Raw genomic sequence first — 13,994 nt, 5'->3', positions numbered from 1 at the left:
TCATGTCATTGTTGTTAATTTTGGTTTTACAACCATTACCATGTAATGAATCTATCCTGTACCCTTCATTTTTTGAGAGAGCCAGTGTGTGATGTATATGTGTGATGTGTGTGAACATGGTTTTGGCCTTACCCTGGCCACTCACTCCACTGATGAGACACCCATCAGTGAGAGAGGGACGAACATCAGGTTAGCAACTCAAACATATCCGTGCAGGGTGCTGTCCAAACCACAGCCTCTAACCGCATACAGCTATTTACATTAAGATCAATAAAAGTTAAATAAAATTAAATATTCAGTTCTTCAGTTACAGTAGCCATAATTCAGGTGCCTAGTAGCCATGGGAGGCCAGGGGCAATCATGCTAAAAAAAACACAGACATAGAACATTTCTACTAAAGACCATTCTACTCCAGTTCACAGGAAGTTCTACTGTGCAACACTGCTCTAGATATCTCCAGGAGCCACAGAACACTGGCCAGAAATGCCGCCCACCCTTTTTTTCTTAGGCACACCATTTGACAGTTCCAACTTACTCTGCTGGAGAAAGTTATTTATAATTTTTAAATCTCAAAATATGTTTCTTTGTGACACACATTTTCCTAAGCCCAATAATTTCTTAGGCATCTGGTTAGACTCTCCTCCTGTCTGATTTGATGTCCTATTCTTGGAAATCATATCCTTTCCTATGGCTACAAGAATCAAGATACTTAACAAGTCCCAAATGTGCACATCAACCACCAGTATTTTTCTTGAGTTGTAGAATTCTATTCTTTCTCTGCTTATCGCAAATTTACACATGAGTTTGCCGTAGCCATCTCAAATTAATCTGAAAACCAAGATACTCTTCTTTAATCCTCTTTTCTCTCTCTATATATATATATTAATGTACATCCAAATATTCAAAATAAAAACATTTGACTTGCCCTTAGTGATTCTCCTTCTTATCTTTATCTTTATCAAGAATTCAACAAATAATTATTGAGCACTATTATATGCTAATACTATGATGAGCCTAAGAATACAAACAAGGGCAAAATAGCAATCTTCCTAGTCTTACGGAATTTACTTTCAAGTTGGGCACACAAATAAGCTATAATTTGTTCAAAAAGGGTAAGGATACTTTAAAAGGTTTTAAACAGAGTAGCACAGATTAAATCAGAGTTATGATTTACTGAGGCTAAGCCAAAGTTTCATCAGATCTACATTCTAAATATTTCTATATTTCTCAAAAATATGCCCCTGCTCTGTTGACCTCTACACCCTTCCACCTTTATCCGAGTGAGGTCACAGATTTCTCTAGCTCTCTCATCCCCTCCACTGCACCCTCTATTCTGCTGCAAACACAAACTTTTAATTTTTTTTTTTTTTCCATTCTAGGGTTAGCTAAAACCTGATCAGGTATCTGGGTCTTTTTTAGCCAGTATATTCCAGAGTAGGTTGTAGCCTCTTGTGTTTAAGATTCTGGCTACAGGTCCTCATATCTGGAATAAGAGGGAAGCATGGGTGGGGCCTAAAATGATTCATGAGCTGGGATACTGAGAAAAGAACACATTCAAGACTTCACGGCAAAGACTGGCTATGAAGAGAGATTGGATGAGATGGCAGAGAACCGAGCTAGAATAGAATCCTCTTTCCTGTTCTAAGTTCATAAAAAATGGTAGACCTTTAATAAACAGGAAGGGATATCTAACTTGGTGACAGTGCCCAAACACAGCACTCAAAAAATGTCAATCTTCAGATTCTTCCTCTTCTGTTCTAGCTTCTCCAGGCTAGACACACTCAAGACAAGAACATCACTGCAGGTGTCCGGAGCCACCCACCGGCTGCTGCAGAGGCTAAGCTTCCGAGAGAAGAGAATGTTCCCATAGCTGAGCTAGGCCATGTCATGGACCCAGACCAAAGCTAACATGGAATTTGGAGAACCAAAGAAAGGACTCAAGACTGGGGCTTTGAGTCTTTACATCAAGTATTTGATTTTTATATGTCTCCTCCACTCGACTATTAGCTACTTGAGGGCAGGAATTGTCTCTTACTCACTTCTTATTCTTGTCATCTGGTATATTACAAAAACCCAATAAACATTTATTAAATAAATGAAAGACTGTTACCTATGCCTGCCTTGTAGCTTCTTCTCCATTAGAATTCTACAAAATTCTAATTTTTATATTTAGTTCTGTCATCCCCTTCCATAAAAACATGACTTCTTGAAATAATTTATATTCTTTATCACAGCAAGCTAGATTCTAGGTAACTGGCCTCCAGAATATAGTAAGGAACACATTTCCAGCCATCCTTCTAAGAACAGCCCCAACGCTGAGGATTTCAGCAAATTATTCATAGCTGTCTCCCACTGCCCCTTCTTGCACCCTGAGATTCTGAATTGCTCCCATCACCTTTGCCAACTTCACGCTGCTTCATTTCCACCCAAGGATTCTTGACCTATAAGGAGAGATGTTACCGATTCAAACATTCTGCCTATGTGAGTTTTGTAGGGAAACGTATGTTCAAAAGAGCTTGAAAAATTTTGCTTTACATCAGCTACTAACTGTTCCTGATGTACACCTTGCACCTGCACGCATCTATGATGCTCAACTCTATCCCCTCTACCTGTAAAACTGGCCATCTTGTAAGGCCTACATCCAATTTATCACCCTCTCCATAGTTTTCTGTGATCCAGACACCCTTCATGTAAGGCAAAAATTGATCACAGATGAGAGAACAACTAATTTTTGCCCTTTATGCATTCTCCTCTTATTCTTAGTCACAGAGCATCACGACTTTTCCCCCATGCTTCTATAATCTTACATATAAAAGAATGAGCTCCTGCTACATTTCCTAAAGGCAAAAAACAAAAGCAAAAACAAAAGTGGCAGGCCCACAGTATACTAAATTGTTGAATACTTTGGTTACTGAATTATTCGTGTTTAGTGAATCTAAACACTATGAATATGTGTGTATGTGTAAAAAATGCAGCTTATGTAAACAAAGTACATTATACAACCATATAATTAAAAGCTGATTTACATTATCTAGAATACTGCTTTATCTGATAGCATGAGTGACTGAAAGCTTACTCCAACAAGGTAATACTAGTTTTTCTTATTAGTTCATCTCCACTTTTTAAAAAGCAGATTATCCTGGCATTTTCTAAAATGGAAGTATTATAAAATTTGGCAGAATAATCTCTTTGTACACAGTTCTCCCACAACTCAGTTCGGTTTTCCTTGCTAACCAATTTTCTATACTAATTACATGTGCCTTCCTTGTTCATTATATTTCCCTCGGTCACATCCATTTCATTCACATTGCCCCTCTGTAATTCCTTCTATATTTTAGGGCTTCACCTCTTTTATTCAGAGCTTCAGAGCTGGCATTCTCTTTGTCTTCCTGTGTGCCTATGTGTTTACTTCAAACTGCATACATATAAAAAGATGCAGAGAGTAACTGTAGTTTCCTAGATAAATATTGTGGTGGACACTTAATATATTCAAAATCTTTGTAACAAGCATGTACAAAAACGATGTCTTCAACTTTTAACTGTGGTAGTTTTAGATACAGGATAAAGACTATGTTGAAAAACAGGAGTTCATTCATAATTTCTACATTGGCTTTTTTTCACAATCTATTTTATACCTTATTTTTAATTTATTACTATTTTTCAAAAACTTCTGTGAATGTCTGATTGCATTTTATAGGTGCAAATTCTCTATTGTATACTCAGTTCTATTTTTCCCTCTTTTTTTATTAGTAAAGACATTAACAATAAAATAGGCTCACTTGCTCCAGCTGGTAATTTCTCAGTACTAGTAATATATTATTCCTCTTTTTGTGACATCATAATCATCTATACAGAAGTACCATGTATCTTTGTGTAGAAGCTACTGTTTCCATTAAATTTAATTACCTCCCCCTGTGGTTTTAAATAGAAGTGGCTTCAAAATGAGGGCAGCTTCTATTAAATTTAATTACTTTCCCCTGCTGCTTGCACGGTAAAAGGAAGGTTACTAAATGAGAGCAGCTTCTAAACTAAAGTATATGGTAACTGTGTCCTAGCAATAACAAAATTGTACCCAAGCTACCCTTCTAGGAAGCCTCATAGGTTTATACTTTCTCTTGTTTTTAAATTATTTTTAACTTTAAGATCCTAAAAAAAAAAATTTATAGGAGGAGATATATTTTAAAAATCAATTATAGTTTCTCAGACTAAATAGAAGTAAATACACTATTTCTATACAAATATAACAGAAATTATCTCACTGAAATGTTCAGCTCAGAACTTTTAAGATTAATCTCATTTGTTGTTTTCTAGCTCTAAGGATGATGAGTTTTATTCCTTACACATATTTAATGTCTAGTAAAAGATGGATTTAAAGACAGCTTCCTAAAAGTTCTTTAAAAAGTATCAAGTTTGGGAAGATTTCAGAGAAATATTTAGAATAGTAATGTTAAAAAGTGAAAAAAGAAAAAAAAACAAGCTCACTATATTTGAAAAAAGTTAATCCATATGCTTTATAAAAGTGTGAAAATGTAACTCAGTTTAAAGACACTATGATATAATCCTATAAAATCTAATAGAATATGAAATTTTAAGTACCTCTTTTTAAATTAAATATTAATTAGGAGAAAATGCTACTCAGTTTAACCACCATTGTACTGTTTATTTTTTTTATATTCAGGCAGAATTTAGATGAACAATATTTCCATTCAATCACACAGTTTAGTATAAATATAAAACAAGACACCCCTTAAGCATTTTAAGTAACAAATTAAACATTTACATTTTTTACTGTGCACTGAGGCTTAACATTTATGCAGCTTCAAAACCAAAGTACAGCCTCAAGGGAAGTCTCTCCACTGACAAATTAATACCTTAGAGAACAGAGCTGAATGGTGGCAATGAACTCATTTGTTCCCCCAATAATGAAGAATGACTTTTTCTTTACCACATCTGTGACTGTTGCTATGGTGACCCAGACTTACCTCATTGCTTCTCGGAGAGCTCCTCGCTCACCAAGAGTCGTGTGCTTGATGTCATCAAAATTATTCTCCAGCTTCTCGCATTTCTGCAACATATTAAAAAAACACATTAATCCTCCAACATCCTGAGATAAAATTATATCTATGCAATTATGTAAAAATATACTTGATTATATTGATTATGGACTCATGAAAAATATGCACACCACTTTAATTGGGTGGGATTCATTAAAATTGACAGTGTGAATTCAACAATAACAAAATAAAAATGTCTTATGATACAGCTATCACAGAAGTCTTTTTATCAATTTTTCAAAATGGGGTAAATAGAATAAGTTAATTTTACATAAAATCAGTACAACTCCTAAAGCTTTGAGGTTTAAAAATTAGTTCTCTAAAATGATCTCAAGCATATCAAAACCAGTTTGAATTCAAAAGAGAAAGTCAATAAAAGTAAGTTTGAAATCATGACAAACTATATAGGATAAATAACTAGTTCTTAAAAAATTAGCAATTACTGACATGGAAAGATACAGCCCAGATATAATTATAAAAGTTCCAACATTTGTAACCAAAATTTTAGAGTGAGATCTTTAAATAACAATTGTATATATGATACTTATAAATACATGTATACAGATATGTTTAAAAATAAATATATATTTTATACATAGATATGTTTAAAAATAAATAAGTTCAATTCTTTAAAATTAAGTGACATCATATCAGGTTCTCAGCATTATTGGACTGAATTTTCTAACAATTTTTATTGTTTATTTTATTTTATTTTTTTTTAATATACTAATAATATTTTTTTTTTCAGCGTAACAGTATTCATTCTTTTTGCACAACACCCAGTGCTCCATGCAAAACGTGCCCTCCCCATCACCCACCACCTGTTCCCCCAACCTCCCACCCCTGACCCTTCAAAACCCTCAGGTTGTTTTTCAGAGTCCACAGTCTCTTATGGTTCGCCTCCCCTCCCCAATGTCCATAGCCCGCTCCCCCTCTCCCAATCCCACCTCCCCCCAGCAACCCCCAGTTTGTTTTGTGAGATTAAGAGTCATTTATGGTTTGTCTCCCTCCCAATCCCATCTTGTTTATTTTTTATTACAATCTTAACTACATTTTTATATATATAACTAAATGTTACATGACCCAAATAAGTTCTGAGAACATAACATAGTATAGAATTAAGTTTTAAACTAAAAATGTATCCATGAATCTTTTGGCATATTAGATTTTATATAGAATTTAGGGTTATTTAGGTAATAAAATAATTAGATTCAGCTTTTAGCTAATTTAACAAGCTAAAACTTTAAATTTTCCATTTTAAATTTTAACTAAAAAACTTTTTAGAAAATTACAGAATTTAGATTAATAATTTCTAATTTATAAGAATTAACTTATTTAAAATCTACTGAAATATATAGACCACTATTTTTATCTTGTCTTTTTTTTTAAAGCAGCCAAATTAGACCAGAGATTTTTAATACATTAACATGTTTTTACAGTCACCAAAGGTATCTAAAACAATTTGAATTCTGAATAACAGTCCTATTTTGGATATTTAAACTGCAAATATCTCCCTCTGCTATATGTCTTATCTTTTCACTTTTTTAATAGCGTCTTTTCACAAAGAAAATTTATTTTTAATGAGGTCAAATTTATTATTACTTAAATTTGTGGTTAATAGTTATTGCCTTTTAAAGAAATACTTGACTTCTTCAAGGCTATGAATATTTTCCTGTATTTTTTATAAAACATTATTATTTTACATTTCACATTTAGATGTTCAGTTCTCTGGTACTGATATCTGTATATGATGTGAGATAGGAAATCACACCATATAGGTAATTAAATTAATACTAATTATTGAAAGTACCATCATTCCCCCACTGTAATTAATCTTTTCCATAAAGTAAGTCACAGTATATATGTGATCTCTTTCTAGAGTCCATTATGAACCAGTAATCAATTTTCTATACTTAAGCCAGTTTAACACTATTTTAAATACTTATACCTATAATAAATAAAGAACTCCTACAAATAAATATAAAAAAGACAAATAGTTCAATAAAAAATAGGGCAAAAGACTTATATAAACACCCTATACAAAAGAATGTCCAAAATTACTAATGAAAAACAAACAAACATGTTCAACATCAATGGAATTATCATTACACACTGTGAAAATGACTAAAATATAGATCATACAAACTGCTTTTTTAGTATAGAAAGCAAGTGAAGCACTGCCACTGGAACTGTAAAATGTTACAATCACTTTGTAAAACTTTTTGAAGTACTTTCAAAAGCTGAACTCATGCCTAGGAATATACATAGAACAGATTTATAAAATGTTCACCTAAATTCATGTACAAAAATGTTACTAGTAACATTATTCAAGATAGCCAAAACCTGAAATAAGTCAAATGTACATTAAGTTGGAATATATAAATAGATCATTATATAGTAATACAATGGTAAACTATACAGCAATAAGAATGAGCATACTACAACAACATGGAGTGCATGGATACATTTCACATACATAATATTGAGCAAAAGATGTGACACACAAAAGAGAAAGAACACATAACAAAATTATTCCACTTATACAAAGTTCAAAACAGGTAAATTTACAAAGATAAACCCAAAAATGAAAAAAAAATCCATTTATATGAGAATAAAAAAGAATAAATGTTTCTGAATAAATTAAACAAAGAAGCATATGACTTGTGCACTGAAAAGCACAACACATTAAGAAAAAAATTAAAGAAGACAAAAATAAATGGAAAGACATCCAATGTTCATGGATTATAAGACTTAAGATTGTTAAGATGGTGCTATGCCCTCAAGTAATCTAAAGATTCAGTGCAATTCCTGTTAAAATCCCAGCTGACATATTGTTGCAGATTTTGACGAGCTGATCTTAAGATTCATACAAAAACACAAGGGACCAGAATAGTCAAAAAATTCTTAAAAACAGAAGTGCAAAGTTGAAAGACTCATAAAGGAATTCCTGACTTCAAAACTGACACTAAAACTAAAGTAATCCAAACATTGTGATATTGGTATAAGAATGGAAATGAAAGGCAACATACATCTACATATACATATTTGTATACAAAGGTCCATAGCATCGTTATTTATAACAGACAAAAAATAGAAAAAAATCCAAAACTCAAAAAGTTGATAAAATGATAAATACAGTATAATGATGTACAATATTATTTCACAATAAAAAGGAAGTTCTGACATATACTACAACATAGATGAGACTTAAAAATATGCTAAGTGAAAAAGCCAGATACAAAAGGCCACACTGTATAATTCCATTTCTTTTTTTTTCTTTTTTTAAAGATTTTATTTATTTATTTGACAGACAGAGATCACAAGTAGGCAGAGAGGTATGCAGAGAGAGAGGAGGAAGCAGGCTCCCTGCTGAGCAGAGAGCCCAATGTGGGGCTCAGTTCCAAGACCCCGAGATCATGACCTGAGCCAAAGGCAGAGGCTTTAACCCACTGAGCCACCCCGGTGTCCCTGTATAATTCCATTTCTATAAAAACATCTAGTACAGGCACATCCACAGAGACAGTAAGGAGATCAGTGGCTGCCAAAGACTGAAGAAAGTGAGGGAATGAGTGCTAATATAATGAGGTTTCTTTTGGGGGAGATAAAAGTGTTCTGGAATTAGTGGTGATAGATGCACAATTCTGTGAATATACTAAAAATATGTGAATATGAACATATGAAAATATGTGAATATACATAAAAGTGAACTCTATGGTATGGAAATACATCTCCGTGAAGTTATTGTAAAAATAGGCAAAGCTAATCAAAATAGTGACTACAGGGGCACCTGGGTGGCTCAGTGGGTTAAAGCCTCTGCCTTCGGCTCAGGTCATGATCTCGGGGTCTTGGAACTGAGCCCCACATTGGGCTCTCTGCTCAGCAGGGAGCCTGCTTGCCCTCCTTTCTCTCTCTGCCTGCCTCTCTGCCTATTTGTGATCTCTGTCAAATAAATAAATAAAATCTTTAAAAAAAATAGTGACTACAGGAGACACAAGAGAGTCTTCTACAGCACTGTTTAATTCATTTTGTGAAAATTCATGGAACTGAATACTAACATTCTATTTTTCCATGTGTAATTACAATGCAAAAAAATTTTTTAGGAGAGAATTTGAATTCTGGTTTGGAAATCATAATGCAATCACATATCACTATAATTAGAATGTAAAAATGCATATAAAGAAGTTCAAAGTATCCAACACAGTAAATATTAGCTATCAACTAATAATCATAGAATAACATTTTATTGTTTATTAAAATTCTGTATGAAACAACCAATTCCTATAACAAAGTCTAACTTACCCTTATTTGAAATGAAATAAGTAATTCGGATTACCAGAGAATGTTGAATAAACAAGGGCACTTCTCTAAAATTACAATTGCCAATGTTTTTCAAAGTTTCAGTTGTGGCTTTATTTTTCTTTTGATTTCAAAATAATTCAGAAACAAATGAAATTTTTAAAGTTTTTGGAAATATCTCTACATTTTATGTTGACTATGCTGCTTTCTTAATACATTACAATAAAATAAACGCTAACAATAAAAGAAATTGAAGGTAAAACAGGATCGTTTCAGTATTTCTTAAAATTTCTATTAAATATGCACTTTATTAAGATTTTTCCTCCTCTAATTGTCTGACAGTGAGTTCATGAAAGTTTCATTTATTTCAAATTATCCAGGAAGTTTCTAATCATCAGTTTTCTTTACTTTTACAACGTACACAGAGTAATAAAAAAATAAAGTCATGTGATAAATTCAGTTACATCCATTTGCTACATGCAACCTACAACATAGCTTACTGTTAACAACTGCTACTCAAATAATGCCTTTTGGAGTAAATGACTACCTAAAAGACCCAAGCACAACTACTAGTTATACGGTATTTGGAATGCACTATTTTTAACCTTCATATAATTAAACTTAATATATGAATAGTATCTATCCATAATTCTAAACACATCTCACAATACAATTTTTAAAGTTGTGTAATATTCCAGTGCTTCGATGTGCTGTTATTTATTTAGCCAATTTCTTTTTATTTGGTTTACTAATGATATTTTAAACATAGGACAGGAATATATCGTTGAAAATTAATTAAAAGCTTAAAAATATTTCAAAAAGAAAAACAAATGCTCATTGACTGAGATTATTCCCATGTAATTCAAATTGTTTTCACTTAAAATGCACTCCAAGCATGTGACTATTGTATTCTGTAAAGTCGATACTCGAATTCAAGATTTCTGATTCTAATTTCCTTCACCCCTCCAGTTCATCCATTAATAGAAAACAATGCATATTTTCTCTTTCGTCATATAATTTTACTTACTTTCCTCTGCAACTAGGTTTGCCAACTCTAACAATTTAGATGAATTACTGCTAAGAGACATGTTTAAATCTTAAAGCAGAAGGTTTCATAACCCTTCTTTTTTTCAAAATTTACTACTTGATTTTAGATATGGAAAACAGCACCTACCTTTATTTGATGCTTCTCACAGATGGTTTCTAAATCAGATGTGAGAATAGATATTTCTATTTAATGGCTATGGGCATATTGGTAATAAATCTCTAATTTTAAATATATAGACACACACACACACACACACACACACACACACGTTTTTGCTAAATGGAGTCATTTCATAGAAATAAATCTGTCCCCTGACAGGATATATTTGTTTTGTATGGTTCAAAATCTTCTACACTTTGCATTTACCAACAGGGATTAACAAAATCAAACACTGTTTCTGAATCTCTTTATTTAAAAACAAGTATATTGAATTAGGGTACTGTCTTTAAGACCCACAGTGCTATAGGAAATGTGAGATTTAATTGTTAAAACTGATGGAAGGGCCTGCTAATTGCACTACTGTAATTAAGAGAGAATTTTAAGATCTCAGTTTAGCCATTTAATGTTACTCCCTAGACTAGAGCAATAATGCTCATGGCAAAAGAAAGTCACAGATAACAAATATTTAAGGCAGCCCGCTACAACAGTGTGACAGTAGCTTAGAATCAAAAGCAAACACAGACGAAGTCCACAAAAGCCTCTTGGCATCCCAATATCCATGTCTGAAGTCCCCTGGGAAAAGCTGTGTAATAAATACAATAAACAAAAGTAAAAAAATAAGCTTTTATTATTTCTTTTGGAATAGTTTTCAGTTTTTGGAAAAGTTCATATTACAGCAAAATCCAAGTATAGATAACCTTTTAAAAAACACAATTCTTAAAGAAATTTTTATTTTTTCAGATTAATATTTTCAAACATACATGTTTTTGGGATCTCACACAGATGTAGATACTATTAAAACAAATGCATTTGCCTCCTTTTCTATGCAGTGAATTGAGAACATAAAGAAAAAATAGTTTGTTTTGTCTTTTGACCCTGAAATCCTTCATGACCTCCCTCCTCTTCATAATTTTAAACTTTATCTTAGCCTCCACAGTTGCAGAATAAGCTCATGAAAGACATTAAAAAATGAAAAATCATTGGATTTTGAGTTCTTAAAGGCTCATCCTGAGCAAAAACCATAGAGGTGAAAGACTATTTGACTGTCTAGTTTTTCTGGCCACAGGGATAGGAAATGAGAACATTCTCCTGAGGCAGAAGAAAGAGGAAAGTTGAACAGGGAGCCCTGAAGTGGACCCAGCAAACTCACTGTGCCTCCAGAAATTGAGGATAATTTCTCAGGACAAAGAGAGAGTATTCCAGAGCATCTATAAGTGTTTCTTCATTTCAATGACAAAAACACTTAACTTCAGCAGTGATTTTTTTTAAAGATTTTATTTATTCATTTGACAGACAGAGATCACAAGTCGGCAGAGAGGCAGGCAGAGAGAGAGAGGGTAAACAGGCTCCATGCTGAGCAGAGAGCCCAATAAGGGGCTTGATCCCAGGACCCTGGGATCATGACCTGAGCCAAAGGCAGAGACTTTAACAGACTGAGCCACCCAGACGCCCGTAGAGCAGTGATTTTATCTGGAAGTGTTTAAAATTACATGTTTTGCTATGAGGTAGAATGGGAACCCAAAATGAGTATCATGTTGACTAAAAGAAAAGGAAAGAAGGCTCCATGTTTCACACTCCCTGAGCCTGCACAAAGCTTATTGTGCCCAACAGAATGAAAAAGGAGGAAGGAAGGAAGGAAGGAAGGAAGGAAGGAAGGAAGGCAGGCAGGCAGGCAGGCAGGCAGGCAGGCAAGCAGGCAGGTAGGCAGGCCAGCCAACCCTGTAAGCATTTAATGGTATGTTAGCTTCCCCCAAAATACTTCAATGTCCTGAAATGGAATTTTTTTTTTTCTTCAGGAACAATGGTTGAGAGAAGAGATATATGAGTTTAATTCTAATTCAAACAAATGCTATTCTTTTACCATAATGAGAGAAACATCTCAAGCAGCTAACAACTTTATCTCTTCATCCTATCCATAAATAAAACTAAACATCAGATCCATTGGGTGAGAGGAAAACAAACTTAGTGTTCTATTTATAACATTTCCCTAATGTTAGGGACAACTGTAAGTTAAGTGGAGCCAATGTCCAAAATCTATTCTTGGCCTAGTTCACATGAGTATGAATCTGAGAAAAACTATGAATTTATTTTTATGCAACAGATACTTAATATGTTGTTCATTCTAGGGGATTCTATATTGTACTATAGGACTATCCCAGAAGACAATTTCAGGCATAAGAAAGACATAGGGGACTTAATTTCCAGGATACAAAAAACTTCCCAACTATTCTAAAAAAATAATAAAATAAAATAACCTTGTCCATGGTGATGGTTTGCCTTTGCTACTTTTCAAGTGCTTAATAATTTTCTTTGCTCAAGGTAATTGCAACCACCACAGCAGACACAATGTATTTTATAGGAAAGAAAGATGGGAAAGGCAGAGGGTAAGTAAAAGGGAAAAGGGGACACACAGAATGAATAAACAAACTACTCATCAGATTAGCAAGCACAAGAACAAGAAAAATAAGTGATTAGTAATAAGAGACTGGAACAAGAAGCAGACAGTAGCCTACGGCTATGGAACAAGCAAGTGGGAACACAGTAAAAAGGGAAGGACATGAGAGGTACTACATTTAGTGCTGACCAGGCATGCTATTTGCTACACCAGGCAAAGGTCATCCCTACTTAATTAGTAGGAAACTGGAAATTCTTATCAACAACTATGTTAAACTTCATAGTTTTTTGGCGTATAAAGTTGAATTATGGTAACTAGCAAACACTGAGGGCTTTCTCTGTGTTAGACACTTTTCTAGGAACTTTGCCCATATAATCTTCACAACAACATGGTGATTCATATTTTATAAATGAGGAAACAGGCACAGGGAGACTAAGAAAACTTGCCCAAGATCATATAACTAGTAAGGGATACAGAGATTTTAACCCAACTAGTCTGTCCTCAGAGCCAGACTTAAATCCCTTAGAGACTACTTCAAAATAAACTGAATAAAACGAGTATAAAAAAGTTCTGAATAGGTCCTCCCCTAGGTGTTGGTTGTTAAATTTAGATACTGGACTGGATGGATAATAATAGTTTATTAGTAAAGTGGGGCCCAAGTTCTTAAAGAATTCTGTTTTATTTCTGACATGCTATATTTTACAATGTTAAAAAAAAAAGGAATCCAATATACACATGTTTAGGCCACATTAATACCCATAAATATTTTTCATGCAACAGTCTTTATTTGGGTCTGTGACACCACTGTGACAAATATAATGAGCAATTAAATCCCCAAGTGCTCAGATTTTGGCAGCAATTAAAGCAGAAACTAGAAACTAAGCATCAAAAAGAACTGGTTTTGGTGGCCTTCTGCCAAATGAATTCCCATGGGTTGAAGGAAGGTCTAGAGTTTCAACTGTGATAGATTTTATAGTGTTTTATATCTCATCTCTGTTAAGGGTTATATAAAAAGTATAATAAAACAAACAAATAGAATATC

At 33.4% G+C, this 13,994-nt stretch overlaps 1 protein-coding gene across 1 annotated transcript in view; it reads right to left on the bottom strand.

Annotated features, from left to right (window-relative positions):
- Window positions 1–13,994, bottom strand: part of DPYD (dihydropyrimidine dehydrogenase) — an 868,613-nt gene that overhangs the window by 749,624 nt on the left and 104,995 nt on the right. The window contains exon 3 of the mRNA XM_046016334.1: window positions 4,983–5,065. Coding sequence (XP_045872290.1) covers window positions 4,983–5,065 — 83 coding nt within the window. The remainder of the gene's footprint in view (window positions 1–4,982; window positions 5,066–13,994) is intronic.

Source organism: Meles meles, chromosome 1, assembly GCF_922984935.1.
Source record: "Meles meles chromosome 1, mMelMel3.1 paternal haplotype, whole genome shotgun sequence".
Classification (NCBI taxonomy): Eukaryota; Metazoa; Chordata; class Mammalia; order Carnivora; family Mustelidae; genus Meles; species Meles meles.
The sequence above is the reverse complement of the archived record's forward strand: the minus strand, read 5'-3'. Positions and strand labels throughout refer to the sequence as shown.